Here is a 25,812-nt window from a genome sequence, read left to right on the forward strand (position 1 = left end):
CATGGATTTTGTAAAGATTGGAACGCTTGGCTATCCCGTATAATTCTAGTCTGTAGGCCCAAATTGGGGCGATTAGGATATAACAGTTTAGGTTAACTATTGACAAATTGGAACTTTTGTCAAGTAGTCTCTTCAGCATTTTATATCTCAGGTTACTGTGGATTCCACATAAGTCTTTTGTCCAAGTAAAGTCCAAAATATCCTATACTGTTTGAAGAATTGATACAGATAAACAGACAGGTGGGAGAGTTTTTCGATTAAGAATGAAAACTAAGTATTACGATTTTTGATTATTTACCTGGATTCTCCACTGTCAAACCCATGGGATTGGAGGATGCGGATAGAAATAACTGGTTCAATGTTTTTGGAGAAGATGGTCCTGTCATCGGTATATATGAATGTTAAAGTTTTGGGGTGAAGTAGGAGATCCGCTGTAAAGAAGGAGTGAACTAAGTGTACTTAACTGGGAGAGGCCGGATAAAATGGAAAAAATAAAAGAGGACGAATGCTTTGGGTTACTTGGATGTTTGGTTTGAAATTTAAAATTTTCGTCCTGAATCCTAACAATAATTCATTTATCTTTAATAGTGCTGAGGGTTGGTTTTGCAGGGATTCCAGCGATAGGGTGATGGTTTCTTGCATGACTGCTTTTATGTCAGAAAACAAATCCCCCTGTAGATGGATTTTTTACTCCAACAAAAACTACCACCTGCCTTAAGGACACAATTGCTTTTCACCTCGCACACTACATACGTTTTTTTATTCTACCTTCCCGCTGTTAAAAATAATCCGAATAATCGATATTTTATTAACACGTAATATCAATAATATCAAAAACAATAATTCTGCACGCATTTTTTAAATAATTCATTAAATAATGTTTTGTACAATATTTTGATAGCTACGACAAATTTAAATACACTGAAATAATGGAACAATTTGATTTCTGATATATTTTAAAAATTGCACTGAAGGCCTTTATCTTTACTTTTTTCCGTTATCAGTTTTATCAAGATGTACTTCAGTCAAGAGACTTCATGCTCTTGAGTCTTTTTTTATCACACGTTGGATTGCTTTGATGAGATAGCGTTTACGACTTCTTGGCTATCTTAATTTGATCTTTTTCAGACACAGGTGTATCTGTAGATCCATATTTTAAGTCTAGTATGGTCATTAATGGATATTTTACATATATTTTAGAAATGCTGGATAATTTTGCAATTACTTGCACTGGGATATCTAGCAACTAATGATAGATTTTAGAATGTTACGTTGTACTCCACTGTTTTTTTTTAATGTTTTTTTAAGTAGTCTGTTATCTTAAGGACATGATCCATAGTTGTATCATTTTTCATCCAAACTGTTTTAGTTTTTACAGTAATTCGTTTGATGCACCAAACTATTTTTCTAGAAAAAATGTATTTATACTATTTTTATTCTAGATATATTTTCTGCTAGTGGGACCGCGAGAGCCGAATATTAGGACGTCCGAATCCTATTTGCCACGCTAGCAGATCTAGCTTGGAATAGTTTTTGGAATAAAATTTGATATACATTTAGAAAATAGGTAAAGTGATTCTGACCCTTCGTCCACGACTCACATCGGTAGTTTGACCTTCTATGTAACAGGAATTACTTTACCTACTATACTTTCTGATATTTCTGTTTTCCAATTTGAATATTTTCTTATATTAATCAACAAATAGCAGTGAATTTAATCTTTCACTACAAAAATATAGAATTTTTTTAAATATTTTAAGCCCAAGAAAATAAGAAAGAGGAAGTAATCCTTTTTAAAGAAGGATTTTGACTTATTAGACTTTGAATTATGTTATGCTAGTAGCAAAAGGAATAGTCTAAGACTTTACCAAAGTTTACTTCCTTAACGTAATAAGTTAGTTAATCGTATTAATATTCTTTATTCTCGTCATAGATGTCTTGAGGGATCTTGTTTAATCTATTGTGATCGTTGAGTTTTATTACAATTAATTAAGGTTTTTAGTTGAGATAAAAAAGTCAATGACACGAGCGGGATTCGAACCCACGATCTTCGGCTAGATACGCCGCTGCTCTACCACTTGAGCTGTCGTGACCTCGATCCACTTGGACACCAACTTCCCATCTCAACTCCACCTATTGAATTTTCCCTCCTTTTTGCCATTTTTCAAATGTCGTGTAATCGGATTGGATTCTCGGCGACAAATGAAATGGCCACGGAGAGCTTTAGTGAAGTATACTTCATTTTAATTAATTAAATTCACTAATTTCGTGGTCCGTTTGACCAATTAATATATTACAATTAATTAAGGTTTTTAGTTGAGATAAAAATGGTGGGTTCGAATCCCGCTCATGCCATTGACTTTTTATCTCAACTAAAAACCTTAATTAATTGTAATATATTAATTGTTCAAGCAAACCACGAAATTAGTGAATTTATTGAGAATAAGTTGAGTTTTATATTGCTACTAGCTTTCAATCATCCTTTTTATGTTATAATTTGTCATATTTCAACTGATATTTGAATAGTTATCAGTCTCCTTTTCACCTAATGTCTATTTGCTATAACTAAACAAGGATTAAATAATTGTATAAACTGAATGTGTGATATATGTGCCTAGTGTTCGTTTTCAAAAGATATTGGATAGATTATATTGGGTTGTCCGGAAAATAATGCAGGATTTTGGTATTAAACAAAAAAAAAGAAACTAGTTACTTTAAAGCAATGTTCTTTAATCAAAATAATTTCCCATACTCTCAATACATTTCTCCCAACGTGTTGGTAACTTATTAATTCCGTCTGAGTAGAATTCAGAATTTTTAGAATTGATAAAGTCAATAAATGCATTTTCCAGTTCCGTTTGATTTTTGAATATTATGTGTTGTAAGTAGTGGTCCAGGTGTCTAAAAAAATGGTAGTCAGTAGGCGAGAGGTCCGGAGAGTAGGGTGGGTGAGGCAAAGTTTCATAGCCAAGCTCCAATAATTTTTGTGACGTTACACGTGACACATGTGGTCGAGCGTTGTCATGCAACAAAATGGGCCCTTTCCGATTGACCAAAGAGGGCTTCATTACTGCCAATTTCTGATGCATGGTATTAATTTGGTTACAGTATGATTCAGCATTGATGGTTTCGCCAGGATTTAAGAAGCTGTAGTGTATTAAACCAAATGAAGCCCACCATACCGTAACCATTACCTTTTTTTGATGAGTTGGGGGCTTTGGAAAATGTATTGGAGCTTCTCCTTTGTCGAGCCACTGTCCAGAACGTCTAGTGTTATCGTAGAGAATCCACTTTTCGTCACATGTAACAATTCTGGCCAGAAATGGGTCATTTTTGTTTCGACAAAGAAGTGATGCACAAACATCAAAGCGCTGATTTTTTTGGCGATCGTTTAATGAGTGTGGAACCCAATTTTCGAGTTTTTTCACTTTTCCAATCGCCTTGAGGTGGTCAGCGACGGTCGTTTTACTGACTTTGAGTTGCTCTGCACCCACCACTGATCGCAGAACATCATCATTAAGAGAGGAAGGCCTTCCACGACCTTCTTCATCTTCAAGGCTGAAATCTCCCTCCCGAAATTTTTTAAACCACCTTTGCACAGTGCACTCATTAACACAACCCTCGCCCCAGACTTGGTTAATGTTTCTAGCCGTTTGGGCTCCGCTTCGGCCGAGTTTAAACTCGTAAAAGAAAATCGTACGAAATTCTCGCTTTGACATTATAAGGATGACTGAATTATTTCCAAGTAGCGGAATGCTACAGAGGTAAACAAACAATATCATTTGGAAGAGGATTAATAAGTGTTGACATTCATACAAATGAGTAATCCTGTAAACGTAAACAGAATATTTTATATAGATTTTTTTTAATGAAAACTTAAAATCCTGCATTATTTTCCGGACAACCCAATAGTTCAAATAATGCGCTTACATGTTAAATTGAGTGAGAATAAAGCCTGATATTCTTGCCTTTAGTTACATCGGTAACTACTCGTTTCTGCTGAATCTTTCTGGCAGCTCTAAAACGATCGTATAGCATTTTATGCTTGACTCCGTCAAAAGCTTTTCCATTTATTTGGACATAAATGACGGCTAGGGAAGCGAACGTATATCCTGTAATTTTCGCTCAAACAGTAAATATCGTCACTTTATTGTTAATTTACAGCTCCTGTGTTGCGATAAAAAAAGGAACAAAATTTACGACAGTAAATCTCCAATGCAAAAAATAGCCCCGAAAGATTGAACCCATCGCAATACCGTTCAAAAACTTGAGCTATTATATACAAAATATACTTATACTGCTGAATAATTTCGGTTGTGTATGTTAATTACTTATGTTTAACGGTTACGAGATTTCATTATTAAGTATTATATTATTATTTAATGACTTTATGTTTATCATCAAGTGAGATTATTCTTACACCATTTTTGGTCTTACACTATATAAAAATAAATATTTTATTTATCAAATATTTTTTATTAAAATATTAGTTTGATTTATATTTGAACATTCCTTCTTTTCTTCAACATTGAAAGCAGTCTAAAATGCAAACCAAATTATTTACAGGAGTAACATAATAACAGACTGATATTAACGAATACTCCATTTTAGGGGATTGTCATTACTAGTGTAAATATCTTTATTAATACCGTTGATATTGTGTACATGAGTTTATCATTATTACGTTCTTTTATTATCGTCTTAATGTCTTGTGAAGTTTCATTGGCTGTGATGGAATTGTTCAAAGTTTGTCATTATTTTTTGGGATCATTCGTGTTACGTTTCATTCGGCGGAAAATACACAACAATAGATCGTGACTGCAGGCATCTGGTAAAGAGATTTCAAAATAGAGAAACCCTTTTCGACTGAAAAAAAAATTTGGTTGGATGGGCGAAAAAGGAAGAGTCAAAGAGAATATAACTGGCGAAAATAATACACTTTTTGTCACCGTATAGTTTTCATTTTACCCTTTCTGGCAATTTCTTCCATATCTGACACCCTTATTTCAATTTTATTTGAACTGTTCTAAATAAACGATTAAAATAGCTCTCAGATAAAATAAGACAAGATATTAATTTTAGGGTCCGTTTTCCTAGAATACTGACACCCTTCGTTATTCCAATTTTAATATATTCTAAATAAAATGCATATATGTACATTACCACAAACCTAGAAATCTGGACACTTTCACTCCCTCACAGTACCGATGTTACCCAGGGGCCTGGGTTGAACCCACTTCATTCTCTCTTATAATTTACATTTATTTTCCAGACGTCACACCCTCACCCCAGAATACTAGATATTCCTTCCTTTTTAAAAAGATAGTTCCTACTCACAGTAAGTTGTTTTGCAAAGATCGGATTTCGAGCCCTTAGCTCATCATCAGGTTGAAGCATTTCTACAACGTCGCCTCTCGACATGAATTTCAAAAGTAAACCCGCCGATACCCCCGCCAACGCGACGTTCCAATGAAAAACTGGTTTTTAAAGGCGCTCAATTTGAACGTGCGAAAAGCGGGAATTATAACACAAGTGAATATTATAATAGTAACTGTAAGAAATTAATATAAATTAGTGATTAAAGATAAAAGATAAAAAATTAGAATATAATATTTTAAGTCTAAAAAGTTCAAACAACCATCTTTGTTAATTTCCAATGTAAAATTTATATTACGGTGTAGAGAATTAATTAGGTGTAGGAATTCCTATAATGTTCCCGACCATATGCATAAAATATCGTCTATATAGCGTTTCCAAAAATGAACAGATTTAATTAATTTGTTGTTTGATTTGAAAAATCAATTCAATTAAATCTCTACACCGTAATATAAATTTTACGTTGGAAATGAACAAAGATGGTTGCTTGAACTTTTTAGAACTAAAATTGTCCATAATAAACAAACTAATTGAAATAGATGTATATAGAATACCCACAACTACAGGCACTATGATACCAGCGGATTCTTCACACCCACGGTCTCAAAAGGATCCTGGTTTCATTTGGCTCATAGACCATATGTTAAAACTTCCATTACCACCTGCTAACAATAAAAAAGAACTAGAAACTATTAAAACCTTAGCAAAAAACAACTAGAAATATTTATTGATAGGTTGTTAGTTAAAAGAATAAAAAAATTAAATTAAAAAGAAATTAACAATAGGACTCAGTCACTCCGCCATAAATGAATCATTGGGTTTCCGTTGTTTGCTATACATTGGTGAATGATCACAAAAAGTTAGTAAAATTTTTAAACAGGAAGGTTTTAGAATAGCTTTTAGATATACGGGTTCACTTAAAAACATCTTCTCAAAACCTAAAGACAAGGTAGACAACTTGGCAAAAAGTGGGGTTTACCAACCAATTGTGGTATGAAATATATAGACCAAAGCGGTAGAGAAATAAAAACGGAGTAAAAGAACACTTGCCTAAATCGAACGAATTTTCGGAATTTAAAGGCCATCTAAAAGAAAAAAAACTAGATTGGTTTGAGAAATTTGAAATAAAAAAATGTAAAATTGAACACGGAGATAAATGCATTAATAATATAATAGATCTTGATCTACCTCCCATTTTAAATATGTACATAAATAATATTAAACGTCCGAATAATTAAATTAATTGTTTTTATTTTTATCGTAATTTAATAATCTATTATTAAGATGTTATTCTAATTTTTTATGTTTTATCTTTAATCAATAATTTATAATTAATTTCTTACAGTATTTACTATTATAATATTCACTTGTGTTATAATTCCCGCCATTAAAAACCAGTTTCTCATTGGGACGTCGCGTTGGTGGGGGTATCGGCGGTTCACTTTTGCAATTCATGGTGAGAGATGTGGTTGTAGAACTCCTTCAACCTGATGATGAGCTAAAGGCTCGAAATCCGGATCGTTGCAAAAAAACTTACTGTGAGTAGGAACTATCTTTTTAAAAATGATTGAATACCCACTCACTCCACCTTTCATCATTTCTGCAAGATATTCCTTGTGGTGGGGTTAAATAACCTTCCTTTCACGCTAATAAATTACATTCGTTCACATAAATTAACATAGACCCAACACAAACGCATATAAACAATATATACTTTTAAAAATCTCTATACCACTGATGCACCGGAACAGCACAGATCGCAGCCGTACCTCCAGACTATGCACAGGTCCGATTGTCTACGTCAAACTGAAAATATGCTCATCAATATTCTGTCCTTGCATAATGGGAACCCTATGCGGTCGCTGACTGGCCAGAAGGTGCCCGTGGTTTATTCCTATATGACATATGTGTAATCTTGCCAGTTCGGCCATTTCACTTTGGAACCTCTGTGAACCAGGAGCCGACGACTTTCTTAACCTGCCACGGGTTGGGAGGGTTATTTCTAGTTTTACGAACCCAGCGGTTTTTCCGTTCTCCTTTTACATTGTTGGAGATTAATAGTTTTACATCCGTTGAGATTACAGGTTGGAAATCGTCGTGGAGGCTTAGGCGGCTTCTTTGGCCGCTCTGTTGTATTTCCATATAAGCCAACAAAAATAGCACTAAATACTAACAATTAATGCAAAAAATAATTATATAAAAAAACAGGAGTTTTAGACGCCTTTAAAAGTGGTTAATTGTGCAAAAACAAATATTTATGCACAGTTAATGGCATAAAAACCGCATTAAATACTATTGTAAAACCTCGGAGATAAAAAACGTTATAATTGTTTCGGTGTATTGCAAAACCAAAATGCATTACAAATGGTGTCATTCTAAGTTAAAAATACCTCCTAAGAAGATATTCCAATATAAATGGTAGACCTTAGTAGAGGAATTTCGTGGATTTATTGACAAACGGTGATGGAAAAATTGTTTTTTCATGTTTCAGAAATATGATAAAGGCTGGAGAAAGGGGCTGGGATGCGACGGGCCTGGATGGGAGAAGGACGTAGCACAAATATGCCGGATAGGAGCACCAGTCGAAACATCCTGTCGCATAAGGTCCGCTGGAAGAGCACGGCTGGGATGGGCGGAGGTAGGGGTGTATGAGCAAGTTGCTGGCTTTCGGGTGGGCAAAAGGGTGCTCGTCTGAACCCGACCCACCCCTAACGCAGGTCTCAGTCCTGTCGCCGAACAATCACTACCCGACGCCACCCAATGGACCTTCCCAACTACCCGGTAAGCTTTTTCTTTATTGGACATGAAAGCCCCAGTTTGGCACTGAGACCATCTCGATAACACTTTTAACGATACGAGCAAAATCAGCAACTCGTAATCTCAATTCAAATTTAAATAGAAACGACCAAAATTGTCATTTATTTCATAGAGTAACACTGGTAATCGCAATTGCACGCATTTAATGATATTTTTCAATGAAAAAAAAAACCTGTCTGAAGTAAAAATATTAGAACATAAAGTTAATATTCATTCCACATTTTTAAAAAGTTGAACTAAAATTAAAATAAATAATAAGGTTTATCTATTATTTTATTTTAAAAAATCAAATTATGATTCAATTGTCCCTCTGTGATAACATAGTTATTAAACGCACCCAATCAATTATTAGTTTTTTAACTGAAGTCAACGATCTTATTTTCAAGCACACTTGTATATTTTGTAGTATTGTGCAATACAATCAGATAATCCATATATCATATATTTCGTATTAATAGTAATGATCAATGGATACTTCATCATATCAAAGAAAAAATGTGAATTTCATAGGTTTCAACGAGAAAAGTGACAAAAAATAAGGGTCAATAATTGTTCTCAAATCATATATTTCGATGGTCAACATACATCAGACAATCAATTCACCATCATAATCGATAAGAATGGACAAAATAATCTATTATTTGTTTGTGTGAGTGTTTGTGCGTGTGAACACGTGCGCGTGTTTTTGTGTGTTAAGCTGAACGCATTGTAAGTAAGCGAGATTTTACAATTCCAGAAAATTTGTATTTTGTTTTTAATGCACAATTTGAAAGTAATATTAGACCTTGCGACAAATTTTAGGAAACTGAGATTCACGATCGCAACTCAAACGATAGCGTAAACTTCCTATGAATTTTATATATTTTGGAAACTCGAAACAATTCAGTTTTAAATATTTTTTTTATATATTTAAAAATCTTGTTCAGCGGATACAAAGAATAATTCCCTGCAATTGGTGTATAACATATTATTTCTTAGATTTATTAATAATAATTCAATTTTTCTGTGGTATTTATAGCAAAGAACTTGTTCTTTGAAAAATTGAGTTATTATTAAAAAATCTAACAAACAATTTGTTATACACCATTTGCAGGGAATTATTCTGTATTTCCGCTGAACGAGATTTTTAAAATTATACAAAAATATTTAAAACTGAATTGTTTCGAGTTTCCAAAAGATATAAAATTCATAGGAGGTTTACTTTATCGTTTGAGTTTTTTTCTGTGGTATTTAGAGCAAAGAACAAGAATTTTTTTTATATTATTTTCATTTTCTTAAAGTTATGTTAGAACATAGTTTCACCAGCTTGGACAATCGTAATAAGTTTTTATAAATTAACTTTTGTAATATTTAAATTTTCAAGAATACCTTTATAACAACATATCTTTTTGGAACATGTGATAATTTTTCCATAATTTGAAATCGAATTTGAAGTCTAGAACAATTACTGTTATCATAAAACGAGCCAGTCAAAAATTGCATTTTTTTAAGCATCTAATCAAAAAGTAGGTAGGGGAGCATAAGACTAATCAACTAGGTTTGAAAAACTCCAGCTGCAATAAAAAAAAATGAAAATGATTCCTGGATACCAGCTCAAATGGTTTTTCTGTACGAGACATACATCCAAGATTTTAATTACTTGCAAATTGAATTTTAGTCGATTTCATTCAATCAACTCTTCACTTAATGACGATGACACAACACCGACGTAAAATTGAAAATTGTTCAACAGTTGCAAGTACAATGTACTCATGGCTACTGTTATTTAATCTTTTAAAACCAAAAAGTTTTTTTAAATTGTTTTGATTTATTACAACTTTTGCGTTTTAATATCAGTAATTTTACTTTTAACTTATTATCCAGTTCGCCGTATTATAACCCAATAGAGCAGAGAATATTCAGAAAAGGAATATCTTAGTGTGAAGCAGAGTGCGTAAAACGATTTATGCACCATTAGTGTGACTTTAAGTGCTGAGGGACGATTTGTGGGCTAACTTGCCGAACGTTGTTTGACCGATGAATAAACGGTTTACCGATCGTCCTGAAAAGCTGTGACTGCAGATGTGAGATAGGAAGTAGGTTAATAGTCGGTACGAGTTCCAGTGCAGTGAACGGGGTGAGCTCGTGGAATTCATCCCCTATTTTCCATTCCCGGCGCAACCCCCTAACCCTTCAGCCAGTGATCTAGAAAGGGGTCATGACCCTAAAAACGGCTCCGACCATTGTCGCTTCGGGAAACAAAAGGCATATGTTTTTGCGGGCGTTTAAGCCCTGAATGAATATTAATAGTTGGCGTGATTTCACCCCTTGTTCCTTTTAAAAGAAATTTTCGTGTTCCTATTGATTTTGGGTCACACCATCTCTTTAATTTCTTTAATGTTTTTTTTTACTACACGAATACCAATAAGCCGATAATACCAACCGGGCCCACTGAAAATTACCTTTCATTTCAAAATAAATTTCAATCTTTTAAAATAAAATTTACGATTGTCTTTGACTGAAACCATACGATCGTAAGTAACAGTAGTATGCTATTGTACGACAATATTTTGACATTATAATTAATAATATCTGAAATATTATTAAAATAGGTCTAAAATTTTATTTAATGTGTATAAAATAATTGACGATGTCTGGTATTTGCACTAATTTTTCTTCTTAACTGTCTCTTCATAAAAATTGAAAATAATTAATAGTAAACACATGACTAATTACAATACCCAGATAGTACGAGCGGTTTATTATTTTTTGGAACAAGGAAACATAAAAAAAATATATTCGGTGATGTGTGAGTCGTGGGTGGAAATAACATATAAAAAGAAGTGTGTTCCCACAATTTTTCTTTGTTTTTCCAGAGACGATTTTTGGGTGTAGCTGAGCCACCATCGGTGTTCTAAGAAAATTATTTTACTTACTTATGTTGACATGAAAGTTAGTAAGCGAATATGACCTCTATGTCAACATAAGTAACAAAAATTTAAGTTCTTACTACTCTAATTTTAATTTTAAGCCTACTGAAGATGCCTTGTAAGAGCTTAAAACCGTCCCTGGGAAAATAAATAATAATAGTGGCAAGACGACTTCTTTTTTAAATGAGAACTTTTATTATTATTTTCTTCTTAGAATGGGAGGCAGAAGGGTTCCTTTAATACGGATGATATATGTTAACGTACATCACAATGATAAAACTTTAGCATGATCTATGGCCAAGAAAGAACTGTTTATTTATTTATTTATTTATAATTTGTCTCAACACAACTCTTTATTACTAAGTACTTCCACCTTTTTCAAATTCAAGGCATTGTATTATATTGACATTTCTATGTTCATAACAGAGGGCATTATAGTTTGTTTATGTCTGTCAGACAGGTTTCGGCATTTCGCTAACTTTATTTTTGGGTCTGGAGAATTTTTGGGGTGAAGTGAGGTTTTTAATGAAGTTGTGAAAGTGGAGCGCGTATGTCGGGTCGGCATTATTTTTATCTGACAATGTCTTTGCTGGGTTGTCTCGGTCATTTATTGCTCCGGTCGGTCTTTTTCCCTTTAATTATTCTATTCTATTCGCTATTAATTAATTAATAGTGATTTGAATGATAAATAATTCATGACACACTCACTAAAAAGACGAAAATGAACATAATTGAACACTTGGAAATATACAGGTACAAAACATTCAACACTAAAAATGTCAAATACAAAGATTGACACCAGCTTGCATATACGAAATCTCACAATGTAATTTTTTTGTTTCTCCTTTTTGGAAATTTTAATAACTTTTAAATAACCAAGACGATGGTCGGCTTATGATTGTCTTTGTAGAGGGCGGTTTCAAAGATGACCCGGGGTAGGGGATCATATTGAACCCCCTCCTTCGTAGGTATATAATCATTTTCAAGGTAAAGGGCGATAAGTAAAACTTTTCTTATCATAGATCAATTTATAAAACAGTTGAACTTCTTTTGAAAGCAATTTTTTTACACCAACACTAAACTGAAATTGACTAGTGTCGACTCTTCTCAACTCAACTACTGACTGACCAGTGACTACCCTTGAAGCAACGACCTTTTCCCAACAACAATATAGCATTTTTCCCGTGGGTCATTCTAACATCTCGCTTTACCATTTCGAGTTTCTTATTTGGAGGGGATTTTCGAGCGTCCAAAATAGAAGGAAATATGTAGCTTTGACTTTTACATATCCTCATTCAAAATTTTCAGTACTTTGATACAATAAGCTTTTTACAATTAATTATTAATTACGTACATAACTAATTAACTATACAAAAAATAGTCTTTTTACAACGTTTTAAATAACAAAGTAATTATCGAACCCTGTATGGATTTACTGAAAGTTTTGAATATAAAAAAAGTTACTATTACAATAAAAGTAATTACAGTTAAATCTCATTTTTTGTTAAGAATTTTTTTAAATAATTTATTTTTCCTAAAAGTTATTCTTTTTAAAAAATAGTCTACCCACGACATAAATTCAAATATTTGATTTTAATGCAATGAAAGTGACAAGGTATTTTTTAATGCTCATGTTTACATATATATGACATTGATTATTCGGACATGGTGAGATGCGGTCTGATGTGATGTAGATTTCAGAAAAACATTTTCTTTAACGTGCCAACGTTTCGATCTTTATTTGAGATCATCTCCAGGGCCTTGGGTTGTCTGCATTTCAACAAAAATGTTCTCTGATTAATAGCCGATGCGAGTTTCTTCTCATTGTTGGCGAAGTCCTTCAAAATACCCTTTGCTTCCTGTCCATATGTAGTTGAAATTTGTTCATAGAATCCCAGGTTCTTCGTTCTTTTCGTGCTGAAATGTGTGGTGATGATATATGACTTTGATGAGCAAATTTAACGCACCACTCAATTTATTTAGTTCAAAATTAAATCCATTATCTTTCTAAATTAGTTGCAGCCAATTAAGAGCTATCGACGTCAAAATAAACTTTTTTACTTCCTTTATTTACTTTTGTTCTGATTAATCACATTTGCTCAAAAAGTAGCATTATGCCTTTCCATCCTGCTACGTCCAAAGATCGTTTTGAGTTAATCTTTTCCGTTTGTTGATTTCATTCGATATTATCATTATTATTAAGCCATTTTCAATGGCTCCGGTCAGGCATTAGAGTAAGTATGACAGCGATTGGGTCATAACATTAATAGACGAAGGATACAGACGACTGAGTGTAAATCACTCGACAATACGAAGCGTGTTCCGCGCTTCAGAAAAACAGTGCTTCACACTAATAAGCCAGGACAAAGTCAGCCCCAAAACCGTCTCTACGAAACCACCGCATACGGGAAATGAAATAATAAATCTGATAAGACAAAGCTGAAATGTTTCGATTTCCTCCAGTACTGTACGAAGGCTCGATGATAATAACCTCAGGGGGCACCCGGCTTGTGGACCCTTTTCTTACCACAGCTCAGAAAATCGCCAGGTTTCAATTCGTAAGGGAACATTGGACATTGGAAGATAGGGGACGAGATTTCTTTACAGATGAGGTGAGAATTGGCCTCAAATCTTCAGATGGGCGTAATTTCATATGGAGACGCTCAGGAGAAAAGTAAGCCTTATGGTTTCTCTGTTGGCATTCCACCTTGGGTCATTGATGGTTTTCCTTACACACCCGCACCGTATTGGTTGTTTTGCTAGGAAGATCTCTAACTTCACAGAGGCACTTACAAGACATATTCCAAGAACATGTAGTGACAATTGCTCCCACATCGGTGAGAGATTCATGCTAATGCAGGATAATGCCAGGCCACGTAGAGCACGTATTGATCACTACTTAAACCAGGTTGGAGTTGAGTGCTTCGTCTGGCCAGCTCGAAGACCAGATTTGAGCCCAATCAAACACATTTGGGACCAACTTACGTGACGAATACGACGGTGAAACTCAGGTCCTAGTGGTATGCTAGAAGAGTTAGAAACGGCTGTGTAATATATGGAATTCTTCCGGATTTTATCAGAAACTTTTTCAAATGAATGCAAAGGCGTTTTTCATGGCGTGCAAAATCGGCAAAAGACGTGATTACTGCCGTAGGTGTAAATATTCGGTTTTTAAAACAAAAGTTTTTTAAAGTAAAAGAATCTATTTATATATGTATCTTTAAAGTAAAAAGTTTTTTTAAACATTTTTACTTGTTTTGGAATTTTCTGGTTTTTTTCTTTAATAATTTTTTTTAATTCGACAATAAACATTTTTTTAAGTCATATTTTTACAACCAAACTTGTTTTTGGTATACAATATATGAACAAATATAAATACAATGAAAGTTAAGGATGGTACGTTAATTTTGTCCATCAGTGTACAATCTTTCTACTTTTAAATCATATAGAAAATATCTCACAAGACAAAAATCGTCTGTTAATCTCATTATGACCAGGATTAAGACAGTATTTTATTATAATATTTCTTTGAATGTTGTACTCCGTCTTTTTATAAATATAAATTTAATTTACCAAAGTGGAAAAAATTATTCAAATGTAAATTCTTAAATCCTCAGTTAATAGGGTTTGACCAATAATTAAACGCTGGTTATGTTAATTTTAATTTCCTAAAGAAAGTGAACCAAGTTAAGCACTAGTATAAAACTCTGAAGTATATCCACTTGTTTTCGTGTTTTCGCTTGACCAATTAATGTCATTCAATCAATTAATGTTTTTCGTTGAGATAAGAAGTCAGTGTCACGAGCGGGATTCGATCTCACGACCTTCGGCTTGATACGCCGCTGCTCTACCACTTGAGCTATCGTGACCTCGATCCACTCGGAAAAATGGCAAAAAGAAAGGAAAATTCAAAAAGGTGGGGTTAAGATGGGAAGTTAGTGGCCGAGTGGATCGAGTTCACGATAGCTCAAGTGGCGGGTTAAAATCCCATCTCAACCCCCACTGCTCGTGACACTGACTTTTTTATCTCAACTAAAAACCTTAATTAATTGAAATGTATTCAATTTTTATTAGTCTTTATTTTTGGTTCTTTTTCTTTAGCCTTTAGTTTGTTTATTAACTTTAATAACTTTAAATATTTTATATAATATTTTAAGGCTTACACTGATGAACATAATTTGTAAACTTATAACATTCTTTTCCTCTCTACATCTGATGTAACTCCTGCCGCCTGATACAAGGTCTGCTCGGCGGCAGCGAGGAGGTTCAGAATTTTTCTATTATTTTCTTATTTCTTGTACAGAAATTGTTTTTTATTTTGTACATCTTAGCAAATAAATTTATTATTATTATTGTTTTTATATCATTAGGTAGGTATATTTTTATGATATTTTAAACTATTGCATTTAATGGACTTTTCTTAACAAATGTAAAATATTTATGATTTTCTTATTTCATATTTGTCGTTAATTTAAATTGAATAGCAGACGATTATTTTATCACAGGATTCGTATTGCAATAAATATTGAGAGAACAGTAATTCAAGGTATAGCAAAGGCGCTGAGTGAAAGAAAGTTCTTGACGCGGAAATCCGTTAATTTTATTGGAAGCGTGATATTTATCTATACGGCTGCCATTTTCTTGGATGTTGGCCAATCGGTTTTCCATGGATCACGGTCAGCGTTGGCATCAACCTTTTTTCATCTTCTATTAATTTCGATTTTATTCTTCTGTTAAATATGTAATGTATCTTATGAATTTCTGTTGTATTTTCTACGATTCTTGTGTTTACTGTTTAAAGCACTTGTAACTTGTTTAGAGATGTGAAAAGCTTTTAAGCGATGGTTACTGAACGCCAGAATGACATAATATCCCCGGCCAACACTCCAGCACTACATAACTGATTGCTTCATGAATTTAACCTAGATCAATTCTTGTTTTACGTTGAAATTGTTAAAGCTCGACATTTGAAATATATCTTACATTTCCTTACCATATTATCTTATGGTTATTTTCATGAAAAAAGTATAATTTATACTATTTTATATTAGATTTTTCTCTACCTCTATATGTTTATACAATATGTTCGTCATGGAACGGAACTGTCGGAGTTTTCCAAACAGTTTATGTTTATTACATAGAGGGAAAAGAAACCGAAAATGCGGCCGACGCAATTTGTCAAATAAATCGACGTAGATATAGTAGGAAAGGTTTGGAGATATAATTTTATCTTGAATTATGTTCAAGAATATCGGTATTCCACCCTCAATAACTCAAGGAAAGGAAGTCTCTTCCCCTGAGAACATAGTATTAGATTAAACCGATTAAACATCAACTTAACGCATTAGAAATTTTACAATAAAAAAGATCGGGGTGTCGGTGACCGCAACGGTTTAGGGGTTGAAACGGCGCTTATCGTTGTAGGGTAAAGGTCCTGAGCTCTAATCCAGCGGCCCTGCATTCAAACCCGGCATACTTACAAATGCCTCGAGAAATGATATGACCTCTGCTGTTGCAAAAACCCTCGTTAAAAAAATTAAGAGCATTACCAAACAAAAATAATCATACATTATTAATCAGTATATGCAGAGTTATAATTTAGTACCGGGCTATTTTTATATCTCCGGTTGAAGGAGATTCAAGAACTTGATTAAAATTATAACCACGGATCGTTGAAGGCATTTGACGCTTTTTATCTTCGTTGTAAACATTTGTGTGCTGATTAGTGACCTTCAGTCGATAATTATTCAGAAATCGTGAGATGCGGCCTGGTGTGATGTAGGTTTCAGAAAAACATTTTCTTTATCGTGCCAACGTTTCGNTAAATCCCAGGCTCTGAAGATGATCTCAATAAAGATCGAAACGTTGGCACGATAAAGAAAATGTTTTTCTGAAACTTACATCACACCAGGCCGCATCTCACGATTTCTGAATAATTAGTTGTAAACGTTGTTCTGAAGAAAAGGATAATATATTGACTGATTAAGCTATAAAACGGATTGTACTTTTTTCTGACATATAGTTGTTACAGAATAAGCACGGGAACGATTATCACACTGTCTATAAGTAGATGAGTGTAAATTGAATAAAAATCATTTGAAGGTCTTACTACCGACATGAAGACGAGGGCAAATATACGGTTATGGAGACATATTGCGGGACTTAGATTTTAATTTCGTGACGAAGGATGATCAGGGGCGCTGGACAGCTAAGACATTCGCCAAAACATGAAAGTTTTACTTCTACATAGTCACACTCATAATGCAACTGTGTTGTAAATAATTTCTTTCTTTTATGCACAAACGCCGTTTACTCAAGTGACCTGTACATACTATTAAACTAATAAAACTGCAAATAAAAATGGGGTAACCAAACTTTACTTAATTCCTTGCTGTGTTCAACTACGGATTTAATATCAAACTTTTGAATTACAACTATATAATAGTAATATAGCATCAGAGCCATATTATACTTATTGTAATATAACAATGAAATGAGTTATAATATTGGGTCGTGCTTCATACATTTACCGTTTATTTTCTTGAGGCTTGCGGCCTCCGATTTATATAATTTATATGTAATTATTATATAACACTTTTAAAAGAATAAAGTAATAATAATAAAAAAGTAAAAGAAAAACACTAAGAAAAACAACCACCCATTCAGCATATCGAAAAATATGTGGTCAATTGTTAAACGTCGGTCGGCCTGATGTTGGGGTTTTTTTTCTTTTTCACCTGGGAGATGAACAATCTGCTCACTGAAAAATTGTTAAACTGATCGTTATTTGATTAATCATTAAGTAGAAACGATTTTGAATGAAATCTAAACCTGCGAGAGAGTCGACAGAGCCAGTAAAATGATCACGTATCGATTAGTTTAACGACTCGCAAACCACAGTAAACAGCTAAGAAGATATTCAGATGCATAAAAATACTATCTGTCTACTATAATACTACGTCCGCTGGCACTGAGTTCATAAATAAACGAACTTAGGTAATAAAATCGTAGCGGGTTCTCTTTTTCTGCTATCTCTCCCTTACAGACTATCAATTTTTTTCAGAGACAAGAAAACATTATTCTAGAAATAATTTTTGAAAATAAGTTTTTTTCTGTACAGAATTATACATTTAATAATGTGATGTTAGTGAATAATAAACCTGGCATACCACGGTGATGGGAAAAAGCCGGACATTGCTGGAACTCTCGGATTTTTAGGATTGCTATGGTTTAGGATATGATAGGATATTTAGGCATATGATTGATGGTTTAGGATTGTGTTAGGAGCTCTCGAGACCACTGTCGTTTTAGGCGGCGTAGAGGATTGTTAGGGTGAGACATTGAAGAGAGGGATTGGTATAGAAGGAGAAATTGGAGTGGAAATTATGGAATCTAGGTCTTTGTGATTGGTTTGGTTAGTGACAACATTGGGTGAATAGATCGTTAAAGATGCTACATAGAACTTTTGATTAAAAAGACTGTATTCTTTGGATGCTGGATGACTTGGTTGAACCAAACAGCACCACTCTGCGAGAATAATTCGGTCCAATTAGTGTTTTATGAATTGTTAATTTATTTAGTAGACTCTCTGCGGTTTTCGAACCAAGAAGGCGTCTGAGTTGTCCTTATGTTCGGTTGAGTTCTCCTCTTTTTTGTTTCATGTAGTTTACTTCCCTTGTAGCACCCAAAGTAGAGGGGTTTGGTTATATGGCGGGATTACCTTACACTGTAGGTGCACTGGTGGGCAGATATTGTTCTGTGTGAACGTCACGTGCCGACCCTTTGTTGGTTTAGCTTGACGGGCCACCGAGTATACTAGCAGGTCATGGGTTCTAGGCGATCATGAGTTCCTTTTGCTGCAAGCATATAGACAGAATATGAGAAGAGGGTTGCGGTGTCGTCTGCGAAGTTTGTGATGAGAGTGTTATCGTGTATATCAACGGCGTAAGCTGTGTCAATGTTTAGTAGGATACTCCCTTGAGGAACGTCGCCAGAGAGAATTCAGAGCCAGTTTTCACCTTGAACCAGCGATCCGATAGAAACACTTCAGGTGAATATGGAGAAGGATAGTTTATCATTTAAAAATTAAACACAAATGAATACTAGATTAGAAAACACGTTTGTGTATCGGTTTCATCATGTGACTCAATTGTTTTCAAATCTGATAAAGACAAAATCACAATCAGACAAAAAATATTAATTAAAAATTCACTAGTTTTCGTGGTCCGCTTGGCCAATTGATATCTTTCAATTAATTAACGTTTTTAGTTGAGATAAAAAGGTCAGTGTCACGAGCGGGATTCGAACCCACGATCTTCGGCTAGATACGCAGCTGCACTACGACTTGAGCTATCGTGACCTCGATCCACTCGGGCACTAACTTCCCATCTCAACCCCACCTTTTGAATTTTCCCTCCTTTTTGCCATTTTTCCGAATGGATATCTCATCTAAAAACCTTAATTAATTGAAAAATATTAATTGGTCAAGCGGATCACGAAAACTAGTGAATTTAATTTTTTAGGTTAAAATGAAGTATACCTTCACTAAAGTCGCCGAGAATCAAATAGATTACACGACATTTGAAAAATGTCAAAAAGGTGGGGTTGAGATGGGAAGTTGCTGTCGGAGTGGATCGAAGCCACGATAGCTCAGGTGGTAGAGTAGCGGCGTATCAAGCCGTCGTGGGTTCGTATCCCGCTCGTGACACTGAAATTTTTATCTCAGCTAAAAACCTTAATTAATTGGAAGGTATTAATTAAAAAATTACTTCGGATAAAATATACTTCATTTGTTAAAGTGTTTTTTTATTTACTACGTTTTGAAAAATTTCATAATTTCATATACGCAAAATTGCAATAACCATTTGTTACACTTCAAATTCGGATTCTCTTCCTTCAAAATGTCTAATTAGGATTGTTTAATGTGAATAAAAATAAAGAAGACCGATTCGAAAGCTTGGCAAATTTAGAATTTTGATTGTATGTTCTTTTTTGACCATGCTATTGATAATACGTCAAATTAATCTAAATAAATAGAGTAATCCAACGTTTAATTTTTGATACATTAATAAACTGGGAAAATAATTCCTCATATTTTCTACACTATTTACAGTCGGAATGAGATTTTAAAACAAAAGAGAAACAACTGAACGCTTTTAATGCTCATTTGTGCAGAATGAGAGAGAAGAATGAACAATTATCACAAGATCTTAAAAAAAGAAACAGAATTCGAGAGAGATCTACCGTGTAAAAAATGAACACTCGCTACATTTTAATATCAAATTGAACGTAAATTGGCTGACACCTTGAAAGCGAGAGATGTGAAACTACCCGGCCAAAGGGAGGGGCCGCTTTCCATTTAATTAATTTGTGTACCTCTAAGCGTATTGAATTACCGACATATAGCAAAGTTGGACACGCAACCGTGGATACGCCGGGAAAATTCCATTTACTTTTATATTTGTACGGTTTCTTTTTCTTTTTTCTCCCAGCTCTTTTCCGGTCTCTGATTCCGTCTAGTTTGTCCCTGTGCATGTATGTACTTCTAGCCAGTGCGAAATTGTTAAAAAATACGAGGTTGAGAAAACGGTCGAAACTGAGAATGCAATATTTACTACCTGGCCCACCTATTGCTATGTTCACAATATTTCATGCTTTCCATTTCTAAAATCCTTTCCCGTTCATAAATATATGTTTTATGTATGGTCTCCTTTGATAAGTTTGAGGTCAATTAGTTTTAATGATTTTATATGTTTGAGATAAATTACGTTACGTTTTTCAAAAACAGTTAGCAATTTTAATTGGTGTAAATAATAATTTAATTAAAAAATGTGCCATATTTTGAAATCTAATTGATTGATTTGACCATTGACTATTGTTATTATTTTATTTCGTTTGTGCACATCATTTTGCTTATTTTGTTTTGCTTTGCAACTGAAATGTTACTTGTATTCACCGACTTCCTCCTACGACCACCCCCAAAATTTGGTCCGGTTTCAAGATATATCATTTTGTTAAAAAATTAGGCATTAATATTGAATCTTTTTAAAATAACAATTCAATGGATGAAAAATAAATATTTCTTTAAAACAACATTTAAATCCTTTTTCTCTTTACTCTATAATTCTATTACTTGTAGTGTAGATTTTATTTATAAACGTGATCAAAGTTCATTAATTTACGTTTATTTATTAATCCAATCAGTTAATTGAAAATGTCTTTTTTATCAAATAGGGTATATGTGTATATATACATATAAAAATTTCCCATCTTCATTCACTCTTGCCCTCACTTTTGCTTTCATCCCTGTCTATCAATTCATTCTACTCACTAGTCTCATTCTTCTTTCTTTCTCTATCACTCTTTCTTTAGTGCCATTTCGTTCCCTGTATTTCTATTCTTATAGCAATAAGAAAGGTTTTCATAATTTGTATATAATTTATTCCAGAAAGGTTCCTATATAAGATTAAATGCTCCGTTTACCTTTTCGCTTATTTAGCTTTCTTAAATGTTATTTAAGATAAGGTTTACAATCAATGACTAAATATTACGTTTATTCATAACAAGATGATCGATCTTAATTTAGAATTACAATGTTAGAAGTGGTATGTCTTTTAAGCTTAAGCATTTTATTTGCTGAAATGATCTTTAATATAACAAAATACCAGTGAGTTTGGAAGCCGAGAAATAAAATACAAAGGCCCTTTTTAGTGAAGTGGCCAGAATAAATGAGCCTTAAGGAAGCCACTAAAAAGGCATGTATCAAAGTGGATTACTCACAGAAATTTTCCTTTATGTAGCGTTCCAATGTTAAGTTTCAGTTTTTGTACATTCAAAGTTACTGTAGGAGAAAGAGTCAATTAAATAATAAGTTATTTATGTATTGTAAATTTTAACAACGCACGCCTGTTTGATGGGTTTAAATGGTTAACAGAAAACGTCAGAATAATCTGAACGGTCGGTTTCCACAGTTATTAGTCATTACAAATTATTAAGGACAAACGTAAAAATTGGTAACACGTTTCAATTTCGTGCTGCCCTGCTATCTATGCATAACATTTCATTAGACCTCATCACTTTCCTCCATTGGAAACCTTAAAATTTTACGTTTAACTTTTTTAGTGCCACCCCTGTGAATACAAACAATTGTAATGTATTTGTAACGAAGAATTATAATGCATTACGCTTTAATTTAGTCAAATGTTTGTCTTATGAAATAATACGTCATTATTTTATACGGGAACGTTGGCTTTTCTGGGAAACAATAAACTGTATAAATCCATTACAGTTCGTTGTCCGATTGACGAATTAACATTTTTCAATTAATTAATATTTATGAAAGGTTACAATTAATAAAGGTTTTTAGTTGAGATGAAAAAAGCTAATGGCATGAGCGGGATTCGAACCCACGATCTTCGGCTTGATACGCCGATGCTCTACCACTTGAGCTATCGTGACCTCGATCCACTCGGACATCAACTTCCTATCTCAACCCCACCTTATGAGTNACGATAGCTCAGGTGGTAGAGCAGCGGCGTATCTAGCCGAAGGTCGTGGGTTCGAATCCCTCTCGTGCCATTAGCTTTTTTCATCTCAACTAAAAAAACCTTAATTAATTGTAATGATTTTTTTGGTCAAGCGGACCACGAAATTAGTGAATTTATGAAAGGTATTGGTCGTGATAGAAAAGTCCGAGCGGATCGAAGTCACGATAGAGGAGAGCAGCGGCGTATTTAGCCGAAGATCGTGGGTTCGAATCACGCTCGTGACACTGACTTCTTTATCTCACCAATACCTTTCATAAATATTAATAATTGAAAACTGTACAAAACTAATCAATAAACCAACTTTGCGCAAATAAGTTTTGCCACTATTTATAATATTTACGACACAGGTACTAAATTATTATATTAATTGAACACTAATTGAATAAATGGTTTCAAATTTGTTTGAAGATAGGCACAGTTTTTGGCAATGTTAGGACTGAGTTCTGAAACCATTCATTAATAACTTAATTATGTCCTCTTGCAAACTTTTTTTTTCGATTGTCTTTCCCTGATGCTGACCTTAAATGAGTCGAAAGCCTGGCAGGCTACGAAAGTTTTTTTTCATCTAGACCATACAGAGATTCAGATTACTCGTGAAAAAATTCTATCAGATTTATATATTACACAGGGCGGGCGACCAGGACCCGAGGGGTTAANGTACTCTCCACTATTTCAGCAGTCTTCTTCTTCTTCGTCGTTGTCTGCTCCATCTCGTCCTTATTCCGCCTCCTCTCCTTCTCTAACTCCTTCACAGGGTTAGACTCTTGTTTTCCACTCATCAGAGTGGAAAACTTCGGTTGAATCGAGTAAAAGACGTGATTATTAAAACGCCGGTTAGCACGTGGCTATATTGAACGTGTTACCTTCCCGCGGTTCACCGCCCAAGTCTCTCTATCAGATTTAATTTCGAATATTTGTGATAAATATTTTTTATTGCTATCCTTTTCTATGGGGATTGAAAGAAAACGAGAAAAAATATTTTTGATCATATTCACCAGATTGGGCACGTTGTACTGATTTAGGTCTAGATTCGCTTTCTTATTTTGCTTTCTGCTACGACCTACACGGATGCTTCAGAAAATCTCTCACACCGCACAAACCATCACTCAAACCTGTCAAATATTAGCGGATTGAAATACGCAAGATCGAACTTAAATGTTTGTGAATATTTTTCCATACAATTTCTTTAATTAATAATAATTTAATTTCAAAATGATATTTTATACGCTTTGGTTTTAAAAATATATGTTTAAATGTTAATTGATTAAAGCATCTATTCATTCTTATGGTACGTTATTGTATAAACGTATAGTACCTTCATACTTCATAAATTGAGTAGTTGGGATAAGCATGGCATGAGAATGTGAACACCTTGTTCTATTAAATTGCCCTACCCTTGCCACTGGTATGATCAATCGGTCCGTTAACTTCTGATGGATGAGCACAGCTTTTCCTGCTCGGCCCTTTGCCGGCTGATGTCGGTGCTTTAGAAATATCCCTAGCTTACCTCGACCGTAATATTATGAAGGCTAGTTTCACATCTCTAGGGCGATTTAGGGACTTCCGAGCCCTGCATTTTCTTGAAAAGATAAAGCATGATTCTGGCAAACTTTCTTTAGACAAATTAAACACAACAGTAGGACCATTTAAGTTGACGCTACAAATACTCGCAATACTTACACGCATACCGGATTAATAAAAATATATGAACATAAGATATTACCGTTTCATAACCCGTTTAAACATTTGTGTATAGAAATGTCAGTTCTAAGAAAAAATTAATATTGTTGTCTGAAAGTGAAAACGAATTGATGTAAAGGATGATTAGATAGTTTAATCCATAAAGCAGTGTATATTATTTTATCAGGGATTAATATTGTATGTTTCTGAGGCGAAATATGGTGCACTTAAATATATTCAATATTGTCCATCAATAAAAGTATCGTTATTTTAACAGTAAAAAAAGAGATATTCAAGAGAGTTGTCTTCAATATAGGAACTCGACTTCAAGATAGGAAATCGAAAACTTTCAACCTTCTGGAGATCCTTCATTTCCGTACCTGCCAATCACTTCTGTATAAAAAGGGCAGGGATGTTCAAAATTCAATGCGTAATTTGCTTGGAAATGAATCTGAAAATATATAACAGCAGCCGTTTTTATTACGCCTTCCGTCTTTTATGGACACTGGAGAAGTTTTAATAAAATCCTTTTCCTCCTTCCCCGAAGGTTTAATTCAGAAATTCGACTTTTCTCAATTTTATTGGAGATATGGAAATCCAAAGCTAGTACATATTTCATTTAGGCCAAATAGAGGACGAAATGGAAACTGCTTGTTCTCCAACGATGATTCACATTGATATCGAATCGATATTACTTAGTTACGTAATATTTCTAACTTAAAATATCATAACATATAAAATATATCAAAATACCAACCAACCATTAAAATATCATCATATCATATCATCATCCTCTGATGTCATACGAAGACTTTTTCTTTAAATGAGAATGCTTATTGTTTAGGTTTAAACTGTTTGATCGATCAATTTCTTCACTTATTTTGCGAACACCGGAGATTGTTAAGTACAGTTGGTATGGTATGGTATGGTGAAGAAGGATACTAGGAATCGGGTTTTGCACTCCCCAGGCACTGCAGCTGCCTGGATTATTGTACCTTCCTAGTTCTTTAGTTCAGTGCAATAGACTCAATCCTTCTTCTTAGAAGTATCAGGACTGTCGCTGCTGCAATTTGATTCCCTAAGTTTTTTCCGTAGGTTAGGTTAAATCTCGATTGAGCTGTTGCTTCGCATTCGAAGATGATATGAGTAGCTGTTTCCTCCTCCTCATTACTGAATCTGAATCATCGTTGTATATACCCATGGTGTGTAGATAATTTCTCAGATGCCACTGGCCAGTAGTCCTACCACTCCTCTGAGTTTGGCCCTCTCCGCTTTTGCCAGTCTTGGTGAGGGTTGTTTCATCATAAGTTTACTATGCCTAGCACTGCTAGAGTTTATCTACTTCTCCTTTTCTTTTGTTTGGATCCATTCTGCGATGAAGGATTCTATATTTGTTTTTGTTATCCCAAGAATAGGTTCGGGGCTTATGTATGGTCTTGCAGATCCTCCTCTGCCCAGACTGTCTGCTTTCTCGTTTCCCAAAA

General features: G+C 34.0%; 1 protein-coding gene across 4 annotated transcripts in view; it reads left to right on the plus strand.

The window, feature by feature from the left end:
- The window catches only part of LOC106664675 (cyclic nucleotide-gated cation channel alpha-3), a 177,540-nt gene that overhangs the window by 25,658 nt on the left and 126,070 nt on the right, over positions 1-25,812 (plus strand). For all 4 annotated transcript variants that reach the window (XM_024228652.1, XM_024228655.1, XM_024228653.1 and 1 more), the window contains exon 2: positions 7,868-8,157. In XM_024228652.1, the coding sequence (XP_024084420.1) occupies positions 8,025-8,157 (133 nt within the window). In that variant the 5' untranslated portion in view covers positions 7,868-8,024. The remainder of the gene's footprint in view (positions 1-7,867; positions 8,158-25,812) is intronic.

This window comes from Cimex lectularius, unplaced genomic scaffold (genome assembly GCF_000648675.2).
Source record: "Cimex lectularius strain Harlan isolate CLEC.00 unplaced genomic scaffold, Clec_2.1 scaffold301, whole genome shotgun sequence".
In the NCBI taxonomy this organism is placed as follows: domain Eukaryota; kingdom Metazoa; phylum Arthropoda; class Insecta; order Hemiptera; family Cimicidae; genus Cimex; species Cimex lectularius.